Here is a 12,826-nt window from a genome sequence, read left to right as displayed (position 1 = left end):
ACTTCTTCTAGTTGGGGAGGAAAGGAAGAAAGAAAATAAATTTTGTGCAAGGAAATACTCTCAGCTCCCTCCTTCCAGCGGGTCTCTCTCCTTCTTTCTTTATTCCCCCCCTTCTTTTCTGCTTTTTTTTTTTTTCCTCCTCTTTCGGAGATCCTCGCCCTCCCAGCCCCTTGATCAAAGCATTCCGCTATTCTGATTTATTGCCTGCTTGGAGAGGCTTTTTTTTTTCTCCTTTCTCTCGATTTTTTTTTTTTTTTTTTTTTTTTTTTTTTTACAAAGGCGACCTGAGATCAGCCATTACTTTCCTTGGCTCGCTTATAGGAATCTCTTACATTTGGTGCTCGCTGCTGGTGGCGGTGGAACCGCGCTCGGATTCTTTCATCCCCCCCCACCCCCTGCCCGTCCTCCCCTCCCTCCCTTTCTCCTTCCCTCTCTCCCTCCCTCCCTCCCTCCCTCCCCCGTTATTCCGCCGGGGGAGCCGGATCCGCGGCGGCGGTGGGGCGGGGGGGGCCGAGAGCCAGCGGGAGAGCCGGCCAGAGCCATGGACGGCCCGGCGCGATGCAACGGGCTGCGGAAGAAGCGGCGATCGCGCTCCCAGCGCGACCGGGAGCGGCGAGCCAAGGGCGGCCGGCGGGGCGCTGCCTCCGGCGGGGCCGCCGGCCCCGGGGCCGCCGCGGCGCTCTCGTCCTCGGGCTCCGAGAAGGAAGACAATGGGCCCCCGGCGCCGTCCCGGCCGCGGCCCCCCCGCAGGAAGCGGCGGGAGTCCTCCTCGGCCGAAGAGGACATTATCGACGGCTTCGCGATGGCCAGCTTCGTCACTTTGGAGGCGCTGGAGGTAGGAGCGGCGGTGCTTTGTGTGCGCCTCATTGTGTGCGGGGGCGGCCGCGGGGGGGCCCCCGCCCGCTGCCGGCCGCCCCCAGCCCCTGCGACCCCCCCCCCTTTGGGGCCGGGGGCGACCCCGCCGCCCCTTCGGACCGGCCCCGGCCCCGGCCCGGGGACACCTGCAGCGCGGCGACGGGGGGGCTCCACGGGGACCGGGGCCGGCAGCGGGACCCCCCCCCGCCCTGTTGTGTCCCCCCCGGCCGGTTGTGTCCCCCACACCCCGTTGTGTCCCCCCCCTCATGTTCCCCCCGCGGCCGCTGCCCTCCCCCGGAGCAAACTTTTCTCGCCCGGTGTCCCGGGGCCGAGCTCCCCACGGCTTTTCTTCCATCCCCCCCTTGTCACGGGTGGGCGGCGCGGCCTCCCCCGGGGGAGCGGTGTGTCTGTCTGTCTGTGTCTGCCTGTCCCCAGAATAAAAGGGGGGCGGCGCCTCCTCTCCCGAGGGGGAGCCCCGGGCCGCCCCCCCCCCCCCCGGCCGCTGTCACCCCCCCGGGAGCTGGGGGGGGGTAGATGCCGGGGGAGCCCTGGCCCCGCTCCTCTGCAGGGCTTTGTTGTTCCTAACTTCTGCTCGGGAGAAGTTTGCGTGGTGAAAGGCAGATTTATTTGGGTTTACATGCACTGGAATCACAACTGTAACAATTATGAACTGTCAAAATAAATGCGAAGATGAAGCTGATTGTTTAACAAAAAAATCTGTGTAGCTCTTAAGCTGTTTAAATATTTAGCCAGGAATACGTAGTGGCGTTTTCTGGTGTTGGTTTTTTTTCTTTGTTGTTTTTTGATTTTTTTTTTTCCACCCTTTGGAGCCAAATTTTGTCCTTGGTTACACCTGCACCAGTCCAGACTCATGTCTGGGAGAAATCTCCTCCTGGTGTAAGCCAAGGGAGAATCTGCTCCCCCCGAGAGCCTCCGCGTGGCTGGCGAGAGGCTGGTGTGGGTGATGGTGAACCAGCGCTGGGGGATGGCCAGGCTCCCCTCTACCACCCCTCTCACCTGGTGAGCCCGTCCACGAGTGTCCTACATGAGGAGAGGAGAGGAGCGTGGACATGTCTTTGTCAGCAAGAGTGGGATTTGCAAGCTGAGGATTTGGACAGAATTCTCTTCTTCCTCAAACAAAGCCCTAGTTCCTGGTGTTAGGGGTTTTGTGGAAATATGGACTCAAGAATTTGGCCGTAGCCCTTCCTGGAGGGGAATTGAAGAGCGAGTTTTATGTTCAGAACTTGTAGGGTGTTTTGGAAAAAAATCTCTTTATTGTGTTTCACTCCTCATTTTTTTTATTTATTTCCCACTTGAAATGAAAATAATTGCTGTGCTTTTTTTCCTCGTTGCAAAGCCAAGAATGGCTACTACTTGCATCCTGTCGTAATCCTGTATCGCTAAAAAGGAGCGCTGAAACGTTACCCAGTTCTGCCAGCTAATATCACATTCAGATAAAACAATAGCTCGCACACTGGGACTTGACATACTTTTAATGTTCATGTGATAGGTGGCACATTTTGACCTAACGATTTCATGCTGCGTTGAGAAATAATGTCACAAAATCATTGTTAGGTGCTTTTCCCTGCAGCTCGGTGTATATGTTGAGAAAGTTGTTTCCGAGGATCAGAGGGAGATGAAGGTGTCTCAGGCACAAGCCCAATGTTGCAGGAATTACCGTGTGCGTTGCTCGTAGCAGCCGCAGGTTTTCATTGCAATTTCAGCACTGGCAAGGAGGTCATGAGATGTCTCAGCCCAGGGGAGATGTTCAGGTTCTTGTCTCAACTCATACCGGAGCTGAGAAGCCCTGGGTGCCGTGGAGAGGTGCCCTGGTGTTTACACACCTCATGTTTTGGATCTGCCTCGGGCTCGTTGGAGCTGTGCAGGTTTCTCCCCATGTTGCAGAAGGTTTTTGTGCCCAGCATGACAGGATTGCCGTACCGGGCTCTGTGCTTGAACTTCAGCCTCTTCTCAGGCTTGGCATAGCCAAGAGTGTGAGACAGAGGGTGTGTTTTGTCTGCTTGTTGGTGAAAGCAGTGAGGACCAACGTGTAGAACTTCACACCACGGGAAGATCTAAACCCGTGCTCCAGGATGGGCAGCAGGTGGCTTGGCTGGCACAGGAGGGATGCGGAGGGACGAGGCTGAGCTCTCTGCTCATGAGCCCACCTCTGTGGCAGTAGGTGTGGGAGCTGGGTGGGAGCTGGCTGTTGCCCCAGGATCTTTTTGTGGGTGCTGTGAATAAAGCTGTGAACAAGAGCAAGGATTTCCATGTAGCTTTGTTTTGTTTGACCTTTTCTAAATGCCTTGTGTTGGGGTGACTGAGAAACCTCAACTGTGCAAAATGCCAGGTTGTGTGAGGCTTGTGGATCATAAGGGGACACAGGTGATGCACGAGAAGATGCACCTGATGGCCGTTGTAGTTCCAACAGGAGTCCTCTGTGTCTGTTAACACCAATTACAGGCATGTTGATAAAAGTTCCCATCCCTTGAAGCACAATTATCTCTTTAACCAGCTCCCACTCTCAGAGCTGCTTTTTCTGTCCAGGTATCAGTAGCCTCCTCTGCTTCTGCAGTGTAAATTGTTTGGTGTAGAAAGAGAGGCCGTCTGCTTCTAGTTATCTGTCACGGGGTTTATGACAGCCTGTACCTTGATCTCCTTTCTGTTTGCATGGGGAATAGCAGGGAAAGAGGGAAGTGGGCAAAGTCAGCATGTTTTCATTGATGACCTTTTTTTTTTTTGGTTGTTGTTATTTTGGAGCAACAGTTGAGCAAATCTGGTGTTGCTGCAAGTGTGCCTAGACTGCTCCTTGCCTGGTCTGATAAGGCTCTGCGGTAATGAGGTGCTCTGAAGGCCTGTGCCCCACAGGGAGCTCCGACCTTCAGCAGCCCCCAGGTCAAGCACGGCGGTGTAGTCCTGCAGCTTGATCTCGGCACCACGTCCTACCGCGGGTGGCGTGCTGGGACTATGTGCAGCAGGCTCTGCACATTGCTCCACAGCCCTTACTCACCCCTCAGCTTTCTGGCCTCCCAAGATCTTTTGGCGTGGAAGAGGAGATGCAGGCGTCCGGTGTCTGTGCTCCGTGCCTTGTCAAGCTGACCTCTTGCTGTAGCCTGTGCCGCTGGTGTGTTTGTTTCCAACAATAACAGCATGAGGTCCTCCAAATCCAGGTGGGCATTGTTGATGCTGGTTTGACAGGGAAAGAGTGTTTCTTCAGGAGGTGATAAATGAATCTGTTGGGGTGACTTTCTGTGTGATGTGCTGGGGAGGTTTCTGTCTCCTTCCTCCCGCCAGCACGTTGGGCAGGAGGGTGATGAGGCAGGGCTGTTGGCGTGCGGTGGGGAAGGTGGTTTGCTGTGATGAGAAATGAAATCTGACCTGAATGTTAAGATAGCTTAAAGCCCGGGAAGTACTCTGTGTTTCCTGAGTCAGCTCTGACCATCCCTATGGAGCAAGCAGTTGGTTTCGGGTTTTCTGAACCCTGGGTAAGGTAATGAGTTTTTTCTGCGGATGTTTGTTTAGCTTCAGCTCGGGCAGTTCATCTGACAAGCTTGAAATGGGACAGAGATATTTATTTATAAAGCACAGATAGAAATGGCATGTGGAGGGGTGAGCTTGCATTTAAATGGCGATTCTTGTTCCATAAAACCAGCACAGTTCCTCACCACGTTTGCTGAGCTAATTTCTGTTCAGCATGCAGACATCAGTCTGTTTTGAGACCATGCTAAATTATCGTCAGGTAAAGCCCAATGTAATTAATTACAAATGAGAAATGCTGACAAATATTTGTCAAGGAGCTGCTTAATGAGTTTCAAATTCTGTGTCAGATGATTCCATCCACCCAGTGTAAATAGTTTTTAAGCAATTGTTCCACGGAGTTTGTGTGATTTAGGCAGATGTTAGTTATGGCAGTTCTACCTATTGAGGGCACAAAATAATGCAAGACTAAATGGAGTAAAACTTAACAGCTGATAGTGGCTTTTAAATAGAAACAGTGCTGTTACACAAACAAAATGTGGAAATAATACGAGGTTTTGAAGATGCTGTGGTCTAAACAGTGTGTCTATGTGCTGTGTACACACAGTGTAACCCTGTGTGTGCGTCTGAAGGCAGGAATTTGCTTTAATGACCATCGTGTGGTGCCCATCACCATGCATGGCCCACCGAAAACACTGAACAGATGGGTTGTGCGACAGTAGGAGCTTTGGCTTGGACACCAGAACAACTGGATGGCAGTGGGGTTTCTCCCTGAATCATTCTCTTCACACCAGCCTTTTAGGTGGCTTGATTAGCCTTTACTTAAATTCTCTGAGATTCTGACACAGTTTGTTCTGCTTTGTCTCTATCCTTTCATATCTCAAAAGGAATTTGATCTTCGTGCCTTACTGCAGCAGCATCATAACATCAGGTGTTTGTTCAGTGCTGTCAGCAAATCTTAGTAGTCCTTCTTGTATTTATTGACTGCTTAGGTTCTTCGGTGTTTGTCCTAGTCTGTTTGCACACACGTGTCTTCAGATTTAGACCAGCAGAGGAAAAGAAGGTAGTAACTAAATGAAGGTATCTGCGGATGACAAGTGGCATTAGGTTTTGTGTGACGCTGGGATATCATATGAAGCGATGTGCTTATTATTTTCATTATGTTTAGAGGAAACAGTAAATTGACCTGAGATCATATTTTGAGATAACCTTGACAAAGCAACTGAATCTCTCGATGAAAACCCTCTGCGACCAGTGATGAAAAAACAGCAACCAAAACTGAAACCGGGGCTGCGAGCAGCAGGATGCGTGTTCCACAAAAGGAACCTCTCGGGTAATTTTTGAAACCTATGTTACTATAATTTGGACATGTGAATAAAAGCCTGTTACTTTTCTATGAGGCTGGGCACCCCCAGCTCCCCCCGATTCATGTAGCTGTTGAAGAGCTGTTATCATCTCTTCCTGCACATAATGGCCGAGGATTGTGATCCTTGCATAAATACTCTTTTAAACTCCTGAAGGTAACAATGTAATGAAGGTGGGGATTTTTGCCTTTCCCATGGGTGGTAGTAGGAGGCACAATGGCCTTGAGTTAAAGAAGGAAGAGTTTAAACTATAAGGACAAGTTCTTTAGATAGATGTGATTCAAGTAGTCTCCACTGGCCCCGCTCTTTAAGCTCAGCATTAATGGGAATTATACCACATATCAATAGGACAAAAGACACCCTTATCCTTTTTTATCTTGGCATCTTTTTTTTTTTTTTTTTTTTTCTTCTGCTGTTTGGGTGAGAAAGTAAGCCCTTTCTCATTAAATATCTGGGGCCTCTGCTGGGGTGAGGGAGTGTAAAGAAATAGATTTATAAAATAAGGGTAAAGGATCAGGAACTTGGAAGGAAAATGATCACTAGGGAAAGGCCAAAAAATCAGCAGAAAGACATCAAGGGGCTGAGTAATTGAAAGATTGAGTTACAACACTGAGATCAATGGAGAAATATCAGGGACTGGATGGGAACACAGAGCTGGAGGGAGATGTTCCTGGGAGCTGCAGGTGAGGTCTGTTCTGTGCCTTGGTGGGAGCCTTGCCCACACTGCTGGGGAACGCTCAGCCCCTGCCTAGAAGTTGTTAAACCTGGTAACTTTTCAGCTGAGAGAGAGGCAGGATTCCTCGCTCAATGAAATGCCCCCCTTTCTCCCCATCTGTTAGTGTTTTTTTTTTTTTTTTTTTAATGTTTCTGGCAGTTTGAGTGGAAGACCCTTCCGTATTACACCGGGGGTCTGACCTGCAGCCTTGTAATTATCTGCAGCTAAATTAGAAGTTTAATCTTTGTTCTGAGCAACAATAAGTTGAGTCAGATAGGTTTTTAAAATAGCCCAAGCTCAAGTTTAGTGAAGTCTCAAATGCAATTAATAAAAGAGTAATGGAGTTAGGAGGTTGTGGGCTGAAATGTGGCGATGTTTAACTCTGAGTTTTCCTTTACTCAAACTGCAGCCCTCTGCTGAGGTCGGTTCTGTGAGGGAAACTGCTTGCACTGTTTCTCTGTGTTTGTGTACACCATCCTTATGATTTATCAGATCAGTATCTGTGTTCTTGTCGGGGTTTGGCTTGATGTGTGCCACAGATTCCCAGCTGCATGCATTTCTTGTGTAGTTGGTTTGCTGTTTTGACGTGGTGCCAAGCCATGGTGAAGACCACTTCAGAACATCACAGTCCTCTAAATTCCTTTGTTGTGAAATGGATATTATGAAAATCTACTTTGTAAGTAAAGAGAAATGGCTAATGCAGGTGGGGATTTGTTTTGGTGTAACAGCAGAACTTGCAGTGGCAATTTGTCAGATCCCCAGCTCAGCTCTGCTGTACTGTTTGCCTTTAAATAGCGTGTTACCTTAATATCTCGAGATTTTTCTCCTTGTATCTTGGCAACACTGCTGCTGAAGTTCACACACTTGTGTGGTGGAGAGGGAAGGCTTTAACCAAAAGGGTAAATCTTTAGTCTGGTAAGCGTGAGGAGGAGCTTTGGTTCTGCCTTCCTGTCTGCAGGAGTGGTGGCGTGAAAGTCTGCAGAAGTGGATATTTCTCAGCACCGCACGTATTTTTCTCCTTGCGGCTTTTTGCCTGTCAGGTGTAATTTGATCACGTTGCTTGACATTCACAGTGTGGATTTACTGGGGTTTTGTTCGGTGTGCTGCTTGGTCCTCCTGGTTTTCAAATCTCCCGAGATGAAGATGCAGTAGGTGTGCTGAGGTTTTAATATCTGCTGTGTCCAAGTGCCCGGCTGTCTGAACTTCAGGCTCTGTAATGGCACTTGGTGCACTGATGTGATTGATATCCCAAGTCCAAGTGGGAATAGTTACTGCACAGCTATGCTGGAGATCAGCTTAGTGTTCTCTGAAGAAATGATTGCCCATTAATCTGTTGTGCACGTTTGCCAGCTTTCTGGAGTGGAAGATGCTTCTCCTCTAAAACCAGTGCTTCTTATAAATTGCATCTTTCTGTGCTTTTGTTCGGTAGCAAAGGGGGAATTATAGGTTTGGAAATAAAAACATCACCAATCAGTCTTCTGCATCCACAGGTTCAGGCTTGTCCTTTGCTGGATGAGCTCATGACAATGAGCAGACTTCTCCAGCCTTCGAGGTGTGTGCTGTGCTGGGCATCCTCTGAACCGAGCCATCTGGGGCAGGTGTGGGGGTGCTGCAGGAGGACAGGGTGCACTGCATTCGGAGAGGGAAATAGAGGTAGGCACCGGGAGATTTGGGATTAGATTAGCTGTAAGGTGGCTGAAGTTCTGGAGGGGCTCTCCTTGTGTGGCACAGTAGGTGTAGAGGAGGTATGTCTCTCTCTCAAATGTGTTTTGCGCTCCCATGGAATCATACAGTGGTCAGACCAAGAACTGAATTCATGAAGGTCTGTGAGAAGTCTTGCTCCATAACGAGCTATGAGGGATGATTTTTTTTAAGAGAATGGCTGGTAACAGGTTTACAGATTGCTCTGAAGTGCCCTACTGCTGCTGTTAACTCACCCTCCCAGCACATGAAAGACGCTTTTCAGTTCTTTGTCCATGAAACGGAACCGAGGAGACAAGTGGTTAGTGCCAATCTTTCTGTGACCACACACAGGTTGCTCTTGTCATGGGCAGACCTTTCAATGTGAGAATTGGCTTCCGTGATGCTTCTTCTCACGGGTACGGTGGGAGTGAAGGAGAGGCAGCAAGATAAACCAGCTCTTTGATTATAAAATGGGGGTCCTGCGTGTCCCAGTGCTTGGTGACGTGCCTCTGGAGGGTTCTGGGAGCATCCTTCAGGGGTCTTTCAGGTGCTGGTGTCTGGTCCCCAGCTTCCCCAGAACATGGGCGGGAGCTGGGACGTGCTGCTGTGGCAGGAGCTGGGTAACACGCTCTCTCCAGTGTGCTCCAAAGCTGGCCAGATGTGCTGAATGGCCAGGCACAGCACAAAACCCATTGGAGACGGGCTGGGGCGGAGAAAGTAGCTTTGACCTCAGAGGACGCCCTGTGGTAAGAAGGCAGAGGAAGAAGTGCTGCTGGTGGGGACAATTTATGTTGCAACTGTTAGCATTGTGGGTTTTAATGCACATCAAGGGCACTTTGACCTTTGAATGGAATCTTTTGGTGTGAAATTGTCTTTTCTCCTTTCTTTTCTTCCCTTAAAAAAAAACACAAAATAAATACTGAAAATCAAAACCGTCTGTTCTGAGGGGACCAAATTGCCTTTCTTTATTTTATGTGATTTGGATATTACTAAACGATTAAAAGTTCTAGTAATTTTTACTGGCTGGCTATTGTGCTTATAGGTGGTGACTCTTCCAGCATTAGTCACTTTAACTATGGAAAAAAATAATAAAAATGTAATTAATGTGGCTCAACAGCTGAGTCGGCTGGACTTTCAAAAAAAAAAGTAAATTTTAATGAGTTCTGGGATCAGAAAGATACATCTGGTGAATGGATTTGCCAAGTTTTCAACCTCAGAATGTGTGTTGAAAAACTCAGTGAATTATGTAACTACAAAAGTGGATCTTTGCATGTTTATAAGACCTCAGTGCAATCTCCTTATATTTGCCTAATGACAAACAGACATTCTTGCAGAGAGGCAGCCCAGAAGGACACACACATGCTGGAAGGGCTCTGTAAGCTGATAGCGTTTGTATCAGAATGCGGCTACCAGCGAGGGAATTCTAGTGCATCCATTAAATAAGAAGTAAATAAAAATTAAATCTTGGTCTTGGATAAAAGAAAATAGAAGGAAGGGAAAGGGGAGGGGAGAAGGCGGGAGGCAAGGAAGCACTGAAACTTTAAATGTACGTGATGTGTGGGCTATGATATTGTGCTTCCACTGCTGAACCAGAAAATTTATAACAACTGTTTGTCATGTGTATGTATTTATAGCCATTCACATAATGAAGAAGTTTCATGAGGTTGTAATAACATATCAAGATGGATGTAATTAAAACAGAAGCAAATTGACACCTCTAGATTAAAGGCAAACTCTAAACTAATACACCTGTATGCTGTCACTTATGTATTAGTTGTCTGGGGCAGTCTGCCAGATATGCAAATAAAAAGACATTGGCACATTTCCTTGGATGTGTGGTTATGAAAAACCCAACTATTTAATCTCTTACCTAGCCCCGTTCAGGTTTGTAGCAACAGCAGAAGTCCTTAATTTGGTGTCACTGGTGCTTTGTGATTGGAGGGGTGAAAAGATTTGGTGAGGTGGGGAAAGGAGCAAGAAATACAGCTTGGGTGATAGATGTGGAAAAGTGTTCTTTAAATGGGAGCCCTCTCTGAGGAAAGAGGCGTCAGGTGGGCTGTTTCAGATCTGTCCTAACTCTCTCTCAACTCAAGAGGAGTAAAGAGTCCTTCATGTTGACTTAGTGTTTGAGCTCAGGTAAATGCTTTTGAAAATTGTGCTGTAGCAACAGATGTTGGTCCTCGTACTGCAGGTGATTGAGGTTGCCAGTAAGAAATGCCTCTAAAATGTATATATTTCAGATATATTGGAACAATTCAAATCTGATGTGAATCATAAGTGAGTCTATGAAATGGCTGTAAAGTATCTTAGCAATTTGATATAACAGTATTTTTTCAACTTGTTTCAATTTGCAGAAACCTAGTATTTGCCAGTGGAGCTGTGAACACCTGTGTGCTGAATTTAAGCCCACAATTGACACATTTAGTCTCTGAATCAACTTTCTTGGAGTTCTTAGAGTGAGTTGGCAAAATGTTGATATAAAATAATGTTGGTATGGAGCAGGAAGGGAACGACCTGTCTTGTTGGTTGCAGGCAGGTGAAGGGAAGTACCGGGTTTTCCTCTGAGTATTTTGCACCCAGATAACCCGCATTCCTTGAAAAGCCCCAGGGATGGAAATGGGTCCTCACACGTCTTGTGTGTAACCCATATGGCTGCCAAACTGGGTCTTCTGTTAAACAGGTGATGGCGGTACCTGAGATGGCTGTTTGAAAGACCTCACCTTTTGTGGGTTTGCTGGCATCTCCTCTGTGAGCTTAGTGATGCCCAGAACTCAGCTGGGCTTTGAAATGGGGCTTGAAGCTCTTTGCCCCGTTGGCGCTGAAGTGGAGATGTGGCCGTGGGCTTCGCGAGGCATCACAGTCCCCAGGGGCTGCTGCCCTGCCAGGGCTGGGGTCTGTGCTGCTGCAGCAGTGACTGCGTGATGTGGGCATTCTCAGGGAGCTGCCTGCATAAAAGCTCCAGTGTTTTGTTACACTTTTTCTGAATTCTAAAGGCTCCTTTTTTAATACATCTGGACATTAAAGATCAATCGTGCTAGGTACGAGGCTTCAAAGTGGTTTGAAATGGTAGGATTTTTGTCTTCAATGCTTCAACAACTTTTCTTCCACCTTTAATCTTTCATGAACAGAAGCTTCAAAAGATAATTAGTAAAACATGCTTTTATCTGCATTTATCTCTAAACATGATTAATTTTTTAACTGCAATTACAGCAATCATTTCAAGTTTCCTCTATATTAATGAGTAAAGGATTTTTTTTAATTTTTTATTTTGAAAGAGAGAGCCTAAATAGGACTGTATTGGCTGGGTTGAAAGGTACGTTTATGAGTGTGTTTTTTGTTTTCATTGCTAGGGATTGAATTTCCGGTTCCAGGAAGTAATATTTCACATGGATTAAAGTCTTTGAAATGCTCTTGCCCAGCTTCCCTGGATCATTTTGAGGAGCTGACAATAATAGGAACTGGATCAGGCTCTTGCTGGACCTGGCTGCCCAGCCACGCATTCCCTGTGTCCTGGTACCTTTTTGCGCTGTGCCATGCATGCATGACCGGTGGGATATCCTCTGCCTGCTGCTTTTGGCATTGAAACATAAGAAATACGATGTGGGTGGTTTGTTGCTAATGAGTTGGCAATGAACTTGTAAATTTTCACCTTTACAATTTCTGTCTGTTACAGGCAGCTTAAGGCGTTTTTTATTACTATTTCACTTCTGCGAGAAAGATGTTCGTGCCTGTGCCTCTCTGTATTGCTGGTGGCTGTGTAGGACAGAGTAGGAGCCTGCAGGGCTCTGTGGGTTGTGGGTCCACCTCCTGGCTGTTGGTCCTGTGTGTGGCTTACCCTGGTGCCCCTAGAAAACAGTGCTGCTGGCACAGAGGTATCCTGGAGCAGGTATCCAGGGCTTCAATCGATGAAAAACTTTTTCCACTAAGCGGCTGCTTTTGTGTAACTGTGCCCCATGAAGGGTGCTCGTCAGCCCTGCCTCCAGCTCCTGCATGCAGAGCAGGGAGCCGTGTGGCTGGAGCAGGCTGTTGGCAGCTCTGTGCCTCCGAAGGACTTGGCCCCAGGGCTGCTTGGAGTGATGCTGGGCTCTGGGTACCGCACAGGGGTTGGTGCTTGCTCCGCAGATGGAGCGGGCGCTTGGAGCTGCTGCTATAGGAAGTGTAATGACCTCATTTTTTAGTTTTTGATTTATTCCCCCCTTCAGATAGGCTCTAGTCTGGGGTGTCAGAGGTGACTTGGAGTGAGCCTGCACAGCCTTGGTTCACGTCTGAGTTTAGCTTCTAAACTGGGATTCAAGTTACCCTGCTCTGCAGTCTCTGGGGAGGTGGATGGAACGATGACCCCAGCAGTGAATTGGGCAGCTGCATAGGAAAGCATGCAAGTGTATAATCAGATTTCTGATAAAACCAGGTCTCAAAGTCTCTTGAATGGGTAGCTTTGCTGTGAATAGCCTCGTGAGGTCTGCTGTGGCTGCTCTCTTTGTTTGGTACTCTGACAAAAATTGCTCTGGTATCCTTGTTGGCATATTTTTACATCTGTTACCCATATTTTGGATTTGTTCTGGCTGCGGTCTTATTTTGTTTTGCAAAATCTACCTGGGTTTGGGACAGAGATATATGTTTGCTAAGGCAGATTTGGAAATTGCACTGTTGAAATACAGCCCATATGGGCTATTGTAAAATGGTTACTGCAGCATATAATTGCCTTCACAATGATGTGCTTTGTCATTTCACT

The 12,826-nt window shown here is 47.7% G+C and overlaps 1 protein-coding gene across 5 annotated transcripts in view; it reads left to right on the top strand.

The window, feature by feature from the left end:
• Positions 1-299: 299 nt before the first annotated feature.
• Positions 300-12,826, top strand: part of AUTS2 (activator of transcription and developmental regulator AUTS2) — a 759,649-nt gene continuing 747,122 nt past the window's right edge. For 3 of the 5 annotated variants that reach the window (XM_035343092.1, XM_035343091.1, XM_035343088.1), the window contains exon 1: positions 301-835. In XM_035343092.1, the coding sequence (XP_035198983.1) occupies positions 542-835 (294 nt within the window). In that variant the 5' untranslated portion in view covers positions 301-541. Of the gene's footprint in view, positions 836-12,826 lie in introns of all 5 variants that reach the window. The other 2 variants (XM_035343089.1, XM_035343090.1) reach the window with 2 other exon arrangements.

This window comes from Oxyura jamaicensis, chromosome 19 (genome assembly GCF_011077185.1).
Source record: "Oxyura jamaicensis isolate SHBP4307 breed ruddy duck chromosome 19, BPBGC_Ojam_1.0, whole genome shotgun sequence".
Lineage (NCBI taxonomy): Eukaryota > Metazoa > Chordata > Aves > Anseriformes > Anatidae > Oxyura > Oxyura jamaicensis.
Note: the sequence above shows the minus strand (reverse complement) of the source record. Positions and strands in the feature narration are given on the sequence as shown.